The following is a 14,680-nucleotide window of genomic DNA, read 5'->3' on the forward strand; positions in this document are numbered from 1 at the left end:
TATCAGGCCCTATAAGGACACCAGGCCTCATGTGGACATCAGGGCCTAATTGGGGACTCAGGTTCTAGGAAGACACCTAGGCCTCAAGTAGCATCAGGGCCAAGGCAGATACTAGACTCCAGGTGGACATCAGGCCCTAGTTGGACACTAGGCCCTAGATGGACACCTGGGACCCTGGTGACCATCAGGCCCCAGATTAACTCTAGGCCTTAGGTGGACACCTGGGACCCTGGTGACCATCAGGCCCCAGATTAACTCTAGGCCTTAGGTGAACATCTGATCCCAGTTGGATATCAGGCCCCAGGAGAACATCAGTCCCCAGGTGGATATCAGCTTCCAAGTTGACATCAGGCCACAAGTGGACACTGGACTTGAAGTGTACATTAGGCCTCAGATAGACACCCAGGCCCCAGGTGTACACCAGGCTCAGGTGGAAATCAAGGCACAGGTAACACCATGCCCTAGGTGGTTACCTAGGCTTCAGATAGACATCAGACCCCAGGAGGACACCTGGGTCTCAGGTGGTCATCAGGCCCTAGGTGGAAACTCAGGTCCCAGGTGCACATCACGTTCCAAGTGGACACCCAGGTCCCATGGTGATACCCAGGTTCCAGGTGGGCACTGGGACCCAGGTGGACACCAGGCTCAGGGTGGATACCACAACCTGGGTGGACACCCAGCTCTGAGGTGGATATCGGGCTCCAGGTGGACATCAAGCCTCGGGTAGATATCTAGTCCCCAGGTAGACATAAGGCCCCAGTTTGACACCAGACCCTGGGTGGATACCTAGGTCTCGGGTGGATGCAACTCCAGCTGAACATCAGGCTCCAGGTGGACACCCAGGCCCTAGGTGAACACTAGGTCTTAGGTGGACATTAGGCCCCAAGTGGACAACCAGGCCCCAGGTGGACACCCAGCCTTAACATGGACATCAGGCCCTAGGTAGACGGGCAGTTTCAAGGTGCATATGAGGCTCCCAATAAACACCAGTCCCCAGGGAGACCCTTGTCCCCAGGTGAACACCAGCACCCAGGAAGACATCCACCTCCACCTGCACATCATTCCCCAGGTGTATACCTAGGCCCTATGGGAGCACCAGGCTCCAAGTGAGTACACAGATCCCTGGTGGCCATTAGACACCAGGTTGACACCCAGGGCTTAAGTGGACATGAGGCTGCAGATGAATGCTAGTCCCCAGGTGGATAAATAGGCCCCAGGCATACATCAGGTCTGAGGTCTATACTCAGTCTTCAGGTAGACACTAGGCCCCATGCAGACACCAGACCCCAGATGGATACCAGGCCCTATGCAGACACCAGTCTGCAGGTGGACAGCAGGCCCCAAGAAGACATTATGCCCTGGGTTGACACCTAAGCTTCAGGGAAACACTAGGCCACAAGTGGTTCTCTATGCCCCCGGTGGACATCAAGCCTTAGTGGAATTCCTAGTCGCCAACTGAACATCAGGCCACAGGTGGATGCCCAGGCTCTAGGTGAATAGCAGGTCTCACATGGACATTAGGCCCCAGGTGAACATCAAGCCTCAAGTGAATACCTAGGTTCCTGGTGAACATCAGGACCTAGGTGGCACTCAGGCCCTACAATCAAGCCGTAGGAAATCAGAACATATGTGGACACTCAGGGCCCAGGTGGCTATCAGGCCCCAGGTTTATATCACTTTCCTGGTAGACATCAGTACCCAGGTAGATACTGGACTTCAGGTATACATCAGGTTCCTAGGTGGACAGCCAGGCCCCAGGTGGACACCAGCCTACAAGTGGACATCAGACCACAGGAGGACACCCAGGCCCCAGATAGATATCAGTCTCCAGAAGAACACCCAGGCCTCAGGTGGACATCAGGTCCCAGGTTAATTCCAGACCCCATATGGAACTCGGGCCCCACCTGGACACAAGTCCCTAGGTAGATACATAGGCCCTGTAGGCCCTGGGGAACATCAGGCCTTAGGTGAAGTTCTAGGTTACAGATGGACATCTTGCTCCAGTTGGACATCTGGTCCCAAGTGGATATCAGTCTCCAGGTGGACACAAAGTCCCAAGTTGGACATCAGGCACCAGGAGGACTTTAGTCCTCTGGTGAACACCAGCTCCCAGGTTGACATCAGGCTACAAGTTGACACCTAGGGCCCAGATGGACACGTGGCCCCATATGAACACTAGTCCCCAGTCAGCTAGGGCCTGGGTCCACCTGGAGCCTGATGCTTAGCTAGAGACTGGATATCCACCTGAGGCCTAGGTATCTACCCAGGGACTGGTGTCAAAGTGGGGCCTGATATCCACCTGGGGACTAGATATCCACTTGGGGCTTGATATCCACCTCGAGCCAGATGACCTTCTGTATTCTGATGTCCACCACAGGCCTGGGTGTCCATCTGGGGCCTGGTGTTGATTTGGATTCCAGTGTCTACCTGGAACCTGGGGTCATGTTGTCCACTTGGAGCCTGGAGTTTTCACCTGAGGCCTGGTAGACATCTGGCCCCAGTAAACATCAGCCTGGGGCCTGGTTGTCCACTTAGAGCCTGGAGATTTCACCTAGGGCCTGAAGATCACCTGGGACCCAGGTGTCCAGCTGGGACACCAGACTCCAGGTGTACGCCCAGGCTCCAGGGTACAACAGGCCCCAAAAGAACTCTAGGCCATATTAAACATCAAGTCTCAGGTGGATGCCCAGGCCCCATGTGTACACCAGGCCCCAGGTAGACAGTGGACGCCAGCTGAACATCAGCCCCAAGGTTGACACCCACACTACAGGTGGATATCAGGCCCCAGGTGAAAACCTATGCTTCAGGTGTGCATCAGTCCCCAGGTGAACATAAGGCCACAGATACACATCAGGCCTCGGGTGCACATCTGGCTCCAGGTAAACGTCAGGCCTTAGGTGGATACCCAATCCCCAGGTGGACATCAGAGACCAGGTTGACACAAAAAAATCCCAGTGGGTATCATGTCCCAGTGGACATTCAGGCTCCAGGTAAACACACCAGCCCCACCGTAACCGTAACCACCTTAACGAGAAATGGTAGGTCTAAGTACCATCATGCTCCTTGCTCACAAAAGGATGCTTAGCTATTTTATTCAAAATACAACTCCATTCATCACTCTAAGCAGCGATGTGTAGAAAGGAAAAGAAAAATAAACCAGGCCTCAAGGAATCCATCCAAAATGAGGTAGATATTATAAGGGACAGAAATCCCCAAATGAAATGTTATAGTTGACATAGAATAGTCTTTAAAACCCATTAATTTTCTCGCACATTTGATACAGAGCATTATTTCTAGAGACTGAACGTAGAAAGAATTGCTTAAGACTAGAAGTCTTGTTCCAGCCTAGATTCCACACTGTTGAACATCTATACTTAGTACACCACATTATACATAGCACTGACATGACCTGTGTGCATTTAATTTTCTAATACTTGTTCATCTCTGGCATACTTTATATATATATATATATTACATATATAATATACATACATACAAGTACACACACACAAAGTATATAAGGGTAGGATAGTATAATTTTGCAGTAAGGTTTCTTCTGAAAGTGGTGGAAAGTGGATTGCATTGGCCACATGCTGGAATGTGCTTCCATTGGCAGAAGTAAGGCTTTCAAAACTAGTCGTTTTCATTTTTCTTTAGCAACTGGGAATATTAATAATTGAAGATTTGTTGGTATAAAAATAATCATAATAATCACAATGAAGTGGTGTTAATAATTATATCACAAGATATAATAAACATTATAGATATTATAAGATGTCAAAAAAGAAGATGTCATAAAATCTTTGAGATGATTGACACGTTAAATGCGGCCTCCTGTGCCGCCCTGGGGCGCCACTCTCGTTGGGTTCTTGGCGGTGCTCACCCTACTCCACCTGCTCAGCCTAGGCTCCTGCGCCCCCGGAGTCGCGCCATGGGAGCGAGGACCTTGTCTCGGCCCTAGACAAGGACAATGAGGAGGTGTTGCACGTGGAGTCCCCGCGGAGAGGCTGGACGCCGGGCAGGAGCCTTTGCGGGGGTGCACAGCCTCCTCTGGAAGCCTTGGTTGCTGCCCGGTGCCTGCTGCGCCCTGCGAGCTCCGCGGCGGTGGAGCCAGGCCTGCGCTGCCGGCTCTTGGCCCCGCCTGCGGAGCCTCTGCCCTTTGTCTTGCCCCTGGGGCCCGGGCCTCAGCTGGCCCAGGGTTCCTGATGTTAGCTGACGATGGGCTGGCCTCTGGGACTGGGTCGTGGGCCTCGTGCAGTGGCCGCCGCGTCACCAGCGCCAGGCCTCCCCGCGGTGCTGCTGGCGATGCGGGATGCCCGGGCTCGGGGTCTGCTGGGCCCCCTGGCGCTGCGAACCCCGTCACCTTCCATCGCTTCCACCATGCTGCCCGCTGTTCAGCCCTGGTCTGCAGCCTTCCTGGGACCCCTCCGGCCCCAAAGAGGCATCACTCACAGCCGCTTGCGACACCGGGGCCGCCTGAACCTCCGCCAGGGCTGCGCCGCCCAAGTGGCTCCAGCCAGCCAGCCCTGGCCCACCAACGAGACTTTCCGCTCCCCGAGAAGATCGCCCTCGGCAGGCATACACTGCCATGGAGGATGCAGCGGATACCTTCCAAAGTTTGTGGACACTCTTCTGCCACACCAAAAGTTTCACCATCAGCTGCGATGCCGACTGAGGCACAGAGACCCCTCCGGGAGGTGGACCGGGCAGTGCCTTTGCCGGGCATCCGCAGTGTTGAGCATCCCAAGTGCAGATCCTCACTTCGTGTTCCTCCTCCACGTTCCACATCCAAAGTTCTCTCACCATTTCTAAGCAGGAGAAATCAAAAGAAACTGAAATCAGAAAGAAAGAGAGAGAGAGAGAAAAAGCCATGAGCAAAAAAAGAGCAAAATCTTTTGGAAAGCGTAAAAAGCCCCAAAGCCAAAAACTAATTCTTATCTCTTTTAAACCTTCTGCACTTCTCCAATGATGAATGATTTTTTTTTTCAACCACTGGCAATTCGTAATTATTAACTTCTCTGGCATTAATGAATAGAAGTTGAATCACATGTGGTAGTATAATTTGTATTATATGAAGCTTTCCATATTTTAAAAAATAATTGTCCAGTTTTTCTCCATGGATTAACAATTAATGGAAAATTTTCAACATTGCTGTGTTAATGTCTCCTGAGATAATTAGATGTGAGTAATTTTTATAAACAGAATTTCCTGGGTGGAATTTCTCATCTTCAGGAGCTCCATAAATAACCATATCCCAAGAGAACTGTGAATTTGGGAACTGAAAGAACTGAGTCCCAACTTGTCCAGCCTGGAAGCTTTTGGGTGATCACTCTTGCAGGTGACTTCACTGCCTTCTGTTGAAGGGCCAGTGAGAGCCTGGGGGTTTCAACTTGCAAGAGCCTTACCATTTTAGGGTTAGCATTAACAATGAGGAAAAGGCATACTTTTTTGATACTCTCCGTATGTAATAAAATAATTACCAAAACAAAGCAAAGTGTGAGTGGTGACTATTGAGAGGACCCTTTCTATCTTTGCTGGATTCCCAGAGATTTCTGGGTTTCTTTTGGAGTCAATAGTATTTCCATGTTAATTCTGAGCTCTTAAAACCCACAATATGAGTTGCAGCCAGTGACTAGAGTTGCAGCCAGTGACTAGAGTTGCAGCCATTGACCAGTGTTGCAGCTTGTTAAACTGATCACTGGTGGTAGAGTCTTTTCATTCTGCTCACTTCTTAAAAGGTCAGCTTGGTCAGGGATTAGTGCTACCCTGCCAGAAATAAGCAGTTAGGAATCAAGTAAAGGAGTCAGCTAAAAGCGTAATTACGATGTAGTGAGGTCACAGCTAGATGGTTGTTGATCTTTTTCTCTCTGCTGCTGATTTCAAGGCTTTATACTGTGTTTTGATGTAACATAGAATGTATACCATGAAGGACAAACAGTCTGTTAGCTTCTTGGAGCTATAGTCCGTTACTGGAGCAGGGGACAACAATTTGAAGGACATTATTACTTAGACAGTTTAATCTGCCTTTGGCTAGGATAAACATCAAGTTTCAAGGGCTGGGTTCAGTTGTTATGCAAACTTAGATTGTTGCGGTAAAATTTCCAAAAAAACGATAGGACTCTTTAGATGAAATAAGAATTTAACTGTATTTGAACCCTGTTGAAGGCCAGACAAGTTTAGGCAAAATGCCATGACTGATGAGTCCCTTTAAATTCCAACATATAATCGATGTTGGTAAATATGATACGTGCACTGGAAAAGGATGTGTATCCAGTAGTCGTTGAGTGTCGCGTTCTGTATATGTCAGTTTCTGTCAAGTTTGTTCATCGTGTTCATCAAATCCCCCTTTCTCTTATGGATTTTTTTCTGTTGGTTCCATCGGTAATTGAAAGGTATGTTAAAATCTATATTGTAGATTAGTCCATGTTTCTTTTAGTTATATCAGTTTCTGTAGTAAATAATTTGAAGGGATATTTTATATTTAGACATATTTAAAATTGGCATACTTTTCTGGTGACTGACATCGTAAAATCTTTTTTATCTTAGCAATATTTCTTGGCTTAAGTCTAAACTGTCAATAATAACATAGCAACATGAGCTTTGTGCTGATTAGTGTTTGCAGGCATGTTTTCCATTGTTTTACTTCCAAATGTCTGGATTATTGTATTCAGATAAATTAATTAAAACATAAAAATTAAATATAATATAAAACATTAAAAAGTGAATATTCTAAAAATCCAGCCAGAGATGTTTCACTTTTAATTGAAGTGTTTAGGACCACTTCTCTCACACTGTGTGCTGAGGTGCTCTAAGATGCTGTGTTTAACTGACAGGGGCAGCAGCGGATAGCGTGTGAGTATGTGTATGTGTGTGTGTGTGTTTGAGATGGGGGTCTCACTCTGTCCCCCAGGCTGGAGTGGAGTGGTGAGGTCTAGGCTCACTGCAGCCTCTGCCTCCCTGAGTAGATGGGACAACAGGCAAGCACCACCATGCCTGGCTAAGTTTGGTAATTTTAGTAGAGACGGGGTTTTGCCATGTTGCCCAGGCTGTATATTTTTGAGGGAAACAAAGCAACATTTGCTGCAGACCTTAAGAACTACTAGCCTGAGGCAGTTCATAGTTTCAAAAGTAGTTAGAAGTGCATTTCTTTACCTTTAAGGTGGGTGTTGTTAATTACCGCGTTGAAAGGAAGTATTGTGCTAAAGTCAGTGTGCAATAGGAATAAGGTCCAGTGGTTGAGATCCAGTCCGATTTTAAGATTTGAAAAGTTGTGCTTTGTGCCCAACAGGCACACACATCGCATTAGTAAGTCAATTGTGCTTTTTTAAGAAAGAAACAAAAATACTGTTTCTACTTCCATTGCGTGTTATTTTTTATATGTACTTGCAAATCCATCACCAAAATAAAAATAATGAACATATCCAGCACTCATAAAAGTTTCCCCTTGCCCTTTTATAATCCCAAACTTTCTGTATCTTCCTACTTACCACTCTCCCTGACAATCACCAATCTGTCACTATAAAAGAGTTTGCCTTGTCTAGACATTTATATAAATGAAGTGTAGTATGGACCCCTTTTTGGAGGGGTCTGGCATCTTTCACACAACATAATTATTTTGAGATTCAGCTATATTGCAGGCATCAATGGGTCATTAATCTTATTACTGAGTAGTATTCTATTGTGCAGATCGGTCGCAACTTATATATCCGTTTGCCTGTTGGTGGGTTTTTGCATTGCTTCCAGTTTGGAACTTACACAAATACATTTGCAATGAACATTCATATACACAAGTTCTTATAACTTTGAGTAAATATTAGGAGTGTAATAGCTAATAGGTTTAGGTTTAGTTTTAATAGACCATCAAAATGTTTGTCAAAATGGTTGAACCATTTTATATTTTTATCAGCAGTATATAAGAATTCCACACTCTTGCCAATACTTTGTATGGGCCTTCTTTTAAAATTTTAGACATTTTCATGTGTGTACAATAGTATTTTATTGTGGTTCCATAATGCCTAATAATATGTAGTATCTCTTTATGTACTTACATGCCATCTGTATATATTTGGTAAAGTGTATGTTCACATTTTTTTTTGCTTCTTCCTTTTTTGTTTTTTTCTTTGCTTATTTTCTCATTATTAAATTTTAATAGTTTCTTTATGTACTCTGGATTCAAATCCCTTATTAGATATGAGACTTGCCAGTATTTTCCCCTTGAGTTTTCTTTTTGTTCTCATAACACTATCTTTCAAACAGCAGATGCTCTTAATATTGATGGGGTCCAATTTATTAATTGTTCTTGTGCATTTGGTTTTTGGGGCTTCATCTAAGACATTTTTGATTAATTGAATATTACAAAGATTTTTTTTCTGTATTTTCATCTAAAAGTTCAAAGCTTTCAAAACTTTATTTTATATTTAAGTCAATGGTCCTATAAGTGACAGAGCTTTAACCCAAGTCGCTGTCATGCATAGCTGGACCCAGAGGCTTATATAAAATCGTCAAGAAATGTTCTCCTTCTTTCTCTCGACACTTTTCCTTTTGTTTTAGCCTCATTTTTTCCTTCTGAAGATGACTCTCTTCTCTCTCTGTAGCAAGAGATAGTGTGACAAATAACCCACTTTACTTTGTCCTCATAGACCACAGTGGTAGAAAAAGCAAGAGTCCTTCCTGATGATTCCAAAAAAAAAAGTACTGAAACAGTTGCTATGATCCAAGGGTAGAGTCTTTTGCCAGAGCTGGGCATCATGATCACCTCTAGGGCTGGGGCTGGTAGGTTGGGTCAGGCCCAGTTGGTGCTCATTGAAATGGTCCTCAAAGAAAAGGGGGGCTCTCAAGAGGAGAGTTGCTGAACACCCCACCAAAAAATAGCCACTCTGTACATACCTACAATTCCTTGCCATTTTATAAGCAACTGGTTGGGTGGAAAATGACTAGAAATTCAGTTGTCATTAAATTTCCTTTATAATGTCAGTAGAATGAGCCATACATTTCACATGTTGTGGGTTATGTCCATGATAGTCATTTCTGTATATTAGGTATCAATTTGAAGTATCATCTGAAGAAATACACTATTTTGTGATGTTATCCTTAAATTAATATTTTTCGGATAAAGAATTATAGGATGAAAGAAAAGTCTAGGATAGAAATAGAAGAATAGAGAAAATGGGAGCATGGATATACTGCAGAAAATGGCCAAACAGGAAAAGTACTTGTGAGAGGTATTGAAGTACATAATTGATATCACATAGACCTCCAGGAAATTACAACTACTGGCATAAGAACAAACTATCTGAATAGTCTTTGCTAATACTGAGTCTTTTCTGCTTGCAAAAGAAGTAAGAATGGTAAGAAATTGGGACATTGTTCAGATAGGCTTGAATGCATTTATTCATTTACCTGTTGATGGGGTTTGGGGGTATTAATGAAGGATGTTAATAAGTAATAATGGGCATGTTAGGTAATCATAATCGATTTGTCCATTTGGTCTGAAGAAAATTTTGCCTACCTTCTTTTTTGTTGAGGGATTCATTTTTAATGTCATGTTGGATTCTATGGCTTACTGAATGTGTAATTGCCTATTTATGGATTCTGAAGAATTTTATAAAATGTATTTGCCAAACATTTTGAAAGCTTAGAACTTCTCCTAGGAAGAAGTTCTTTAGTGCTTAGTGCTGCCCTGACAAATATGGTAGCCACAGCCATGTGAATATCGAGCACTTGAAATGTGGCTAGGCTGGACTGAGATGTGCTGTCAGGGTAAAACACACACCAGATTTTGAAGACTTAGTAGGAAATAAAATTAAACATATCTAATTAATAACTTCTATATTGGTTAGACATTGAAATAATATTTTGTATATATTTTACATATAAGTATACATTAATGTGTATGTGTAATTAATATCTTCATATGAAATACTTCTCAATTACAGTTGGAAGAATGATGACTTTGTGGTGGAGAAATCTGGCACAAACTTGATCATGTGCCTCCTGCTGTGATGTCCTAGGAAGACCACAGCAGTATTTCTGTGGTTTTCTTGTGAAAGATACATGACCTAAGTCTGGATGTGGAAACACATCAGATGGAAAAAGGTGAACATATCCTTAATAAATGCTTATGCTCTTTAAAACTCTTAAGGTTATGAAAAATAGGGCAAAACAGAGGAACTGTTTGAAGTTGAAGGAGCTTAAGAGACATGACAATTAATGCAATGGGAACTCCTGGATTGGATCCTGGATTACAAAGTTCAAAAAAAATGTATTTAGGGCACAAATGAGAAAATTTGGATGAGATTATAGCTTCTGTTGATTGGACAGTAGTGTTGGGTGGATGCTGATATCCTGATATGGATGATTATGTTCTGGTTATGAGAACTTTTCCCAGATTCCATCGTTTGCCCAGTGGTTTCATGGACAATGTGGCGATGGTAGCAGGAGAAGATGCTACATGTTTCCAATAACATGAACTTCCCTGCAGCAGTGCTGCCTACTGCCCAGATGAGTGCCCTCACTGCTGACAATGAGCAATGCTGAGACCCTGGAAAGAGGAACTGCCTTGCCTAGACCAGACAGATTTCTGGTAATGTTGTAATAATATTTTCTCCTTTCCTTCATGGAAGTGGTAAAGAATTGCCATCATTGGAAAGATGCATATCGGAATATGGACTCCGCTTCATATGCTTCTCATAGCATCAAATTATTTACATTTGCTGAGTTCTTATTCTCTGCTATCATACAACTACTACTGATGATGGAGCTTATTTTACAAAAAAAAGAAGTGATGTGATGGGCTTCAGCCCATATTTATTGGTCTTGTGACATCCCACATCACCCAGAGGAACATGACCTCACAAGAATCAGTTACTTCACCAACTGTGAGACCCTAAGGGGCTGGGTTTCTATCCTATGAGATGTGTTAGATGCCCTGACCCAAGAGCCCTCCTACCCAGAATGCATGGTTCCATGTAGCAAGGATCATTGTGATGGTGGTGATGATGATGGTGAGGATGGTGATGGTGAAGGTGGAGGTGGTGATAATGAAGTGATAGTTACGTTGAGGATGATGAAGGTGATGATGATGGTGAGAATGGTAAAGGTGAACATGGTGATGGTGAGAATGGTGATGGTGGTGATTGTGATGGTGATGATAAGGATGGTGATGGCGAAGGTGGTGATGATAACAGCGATAGTTATGGTGAGGATAATGGTGATGATGATGAGGATGATGATGGTGAGAATGGTGATAGTGACGATGATAGTGATGGTAATGTTGATAATGATTATGATTATGAGGATGGGGAGGGTGACAATAATTATTATGGTGAGGATGGTGATGGTGAAGGTGGTGATAACGATAGTGATAGTTATGGTGAAGACGCTGGTGTTGATGATAGTGAGAATGGTGAGGGTAAGAATGGTGATGGCGATGATGATAGTGTTGGTGATTGTAAGGATGGTGATGGCGATCATGGTGATGATGATAATGGTGCTGACTGGGCTATTAGGTAACGGAGGCAGAAAAGTGGCAGTTTCTAGGAAGTATAGAGCCAGCTGGGAACTGCAAGGTAACCTTAGTGGGGGTGGAAGATGTCGGGCCTCTGCCTCATTTCTAGACATCTGGGGAAAGCTCACCCCTCACAGTAGTTCCAGTGACCCCTCCATCCAGCATTTCCTTCTCGCAATCAGCATGGAGCTTTTGGGGTGCAGAGAAGTGTCTTCTATTCACTGCACTCTGTGGGAAGGGAAAAGGGGGAGTGGTATTTATGAACCCAGTATAATACAGTAGGGTCTCATCTAATATATTTTGGGAGAATTTTCAGCTGAAGAGAGCAAGCCTCAGAGAAGTCAGGTAACTTTATCTTCAATAGCATCCAGTTGTGATTTATTGAGCAGTTACTATGTGCCAGGCAACATGCTGGGTGGTTCCTTATATGTTATCTCATGAAATCCTACAGCAACACAAGAAGACAGGCATAACTACCCCATTATTAAAACTGTGGTAAAATAAACTAAAATTTACTGTCTAACTATGATTAAGTTTACATTTCAGTGGCACTACATTCACAATGTTGTGCAACCAATTTCAAGAATGCTTTTCATCTTGTAAAACTACAATTCTGTAACTCATTTAACAACAACTCCCCAATCACCACCCTCCCCAGGACCTGGTAGCCACCATTCTCCTGTCTGTCTCTATGGATTTGACTACTCTAGGTGCCTTGGAAAAGTGGAATAATACAGCATTTGCCTTTTTGGTCTGGCTTCTTTTGCTCAGCCTAATGTCCTCAAGGTTCATTCTTGATGCAGCAGGCATCAGAATCTCCTTCCTTTTCAAGGCTGAACACTATTCCACTGTATGCATAGACAGCATTTTGTTGATCCATCCATCCATCCATGGGCACTTGGGTTGCTTCCATCTTTTGGTTATTGTGGATGATGCTGCTCTGAACATGGTTGTGCAAGTATCTCTTCCAGGCTAGCCCCATTATACAGAACAGCATAGAGAGATTCTGGGAGGAGGGATGACCTGCCCGGGGCCTTTGGTGAGGTCCTGGTGAAGGATCTCCCAGACCTCAAAGGCAGAGCTCCTCTCCTCACCTCACTGCCTTTCTCAGGACCTGCCTCCTGCCCCACCACACAGTGCCCACTCCCTGGTACTAGACTTGCTAAGGCCTCTTGATCCCTGAAAATTCAGGGACAGGAACTGGTGAGCACAACTACAGTCACTCACTTCTCTGTCCCCTACTGCAGATTCTGTGCCAAACAATACATGATAATGACCTGCTTTCCACTCTTTCACCAGATGTGGATGAGGCGCCTATTGCATGCCAGGCGTGTGTGGTCACTGGATGGAGACCCCTGTGAAATGAGAAGATGTGAGCTCCTCAAGGCCAGGGGCAGCCCTTTCACTTGCTGCTACCGTGTGAGGGATGGAGGGGAACCCTGAAGCATTGAAGAAGTGCATGAGTGACCTAGCTCAGATGATGATATCATAGTAACCCTGTTTATTATCACCTACCATGTGCCAGGCATTGTGCGAACTACTTTGCACACATTACCTGCTGTAAAGCTCAGAGACAACTGTAGGAGTGAATCTGTTATACCTCCCACTTTACAGGGAAACTGATGCCCAGAGAGGTGAACCAGTCCACCCCAGGCCTTTCAGCTAGTCTCTGGGATGCAAATCCAGGTGGTCTGACTCAGAGATCCCCTCATCCTCTTGGTTTTTGCCCCTGCAGCCCTCTGGCCTGTCCCCAGAGCCCTGTACCCTGGGCCACCCCGAAGATGACCTGGACATGGGCTTCAGCAAAGGCAGCAACCCCAGCACATCTCCATTTGATAGGGAGGAACCTCAGGCCCACCACAGGAGCCCTGGGCTGCAGGTAGTGTAGGTGCTGGCTGAACCACAATGCACCCATGTTGGAGGATGCACCCTAGGATGGGCAGCAGCAGGAGGTCTCCCTGCCCAATAGCTGGTAGTGGTACCTGAGAACAAAGGAGGAGAAGGAGGCTTTGAACACAGGTGTGGAGAAGCCCAAGGAGGAAGAATAAGACTTGGACTATGGACTGCTGGGTGGCCTCAAGGACCCCCTCCCAGAAAAGGAACTTTGAGACTCATACCCAGGGCTGAGATGAAAGTGCTCCCTATTTTCTATCCTGGAACTGCTGCAAACCTCAGTGTGACATCACAGGGCCTCATTTCCCTATTTGTAAAATGGGATTATATGGGGGTTCCAATGAGACACTGGACCGAGAGCATTTTGAGAATTGTAAAAAATGTACAGTGAGGGAATAATTATTATCAATGGACCATTGCTCTTCCAATAGTTAGTATTCTTTAGCAAATATTTGAAGGTAAAATATGATTTGTTGAGGAGGTTTGCAGCAGCTGAGACCCTCAAGAGTCTTTTCTGTCTCCGTTCCAAGCTGGCCTCTGACAGGGACCTTCTTGGTGCTACCCCTGGGACTCTCATCCTTTGTGCAGGCTTCTCAGGGTTCTTATTTCTATTGCATCTTGTGGTTCCCTAGTGGATGGCGTGCTCCATCTTCACTCAGAGCTAACTGCATCTCCTCCAGGCCCATGTCCCTTGTGCAGCACCCACTGGTCCCTCACCAGGATTCAAACCCTTCTGTGATTGACCTCTGCTGACCTCCTCATTCTTTCTGCTCCTCCAGTTCCATGCCTGTGCCCCTCAATCCCGTGGCTCACACTCTCACCCAAGCTGTTCTCCATCGGGATTTCCTTGGCTCCCTTTTCTGCTCGGCAAATTTGTGTTCATCCTTCCAAGCCCTGCACAGATGTCCTCCTCTCAAAGCTCTCCCTGAGGTCACACTGTCCAGGAACAAGGTAGTTCTTTCTCCTCTGCTGCCTCTGGGTTTTGTGCCTTTATCACTTTGGTGTGACTGCCTGCCTCTTGCTGAAGGGAGGCATTTTGGCTTTACTCACCTCAGTATCTCCTGGGTCCAGCTGGGTGTCTGGCCTGGCCCAGACTCGGTGCTCATCGAGGGTGTATAGAACTCACAAGGACCAAGGAATGTCTTGCAAATAATACCACCCTCCCACACTTCTCCAATGTTTACTTTCTAAGCTCCTTTATTCTTTGACATTCAAATTTCTAAGTGGCCTGTATGTATTTACAAAGCCTGGGAAAACGCCTTCAGAGGACAAACACACACC

At 45.1% G+C, this 14,680-nt stretch overlaps 1 protein-coding gene across 1 annotated transcript in view; it reads right to left on the reverse strand.

Annotated features, from left to right (window-relative positions):
• Positions 1-3,516: 3,516 nt before the first annotated feature.
• Positions 3,517-14,680, reverse strand: part of LOC134738689 (protein FAM182B-like) — a 273,991-nt gene continuing 262,827 nt past the window's right edge. The window contains exons 2-3 of the mRNA XM_063655989.1: positions 11,635-11,734; positions 3,517-4,832 (exon numbers count right to left, since the gene is read on the reverse strand). Of these exons, the coding sequence (XP_063512059.1) occupies positions 4,360-4,832; positions 11,635-11,734 (573 nt within the window). The 3' untranslated portion in view covers positions 3,517-4,359. The remainder of the gene's footprint in view (positions 4,833-11,634; positions 11,735-14,680) is intronic.

Source organism: Pongo pygmaeus, chromosome 19, assembly GCF_028885625.2.
Source record: "Pongo pygmaeus isolate AG05252 chromosome 19, NHGRI_mPonPyg2-v2.0_pri, whole genome shotgun sequence".
NCBI classification, from domain to species: Eukaryota; Metazoa; Chordata; class Mammalia; order Primates; family Hominidae; genus Pongo; species Pongo pygmaeus.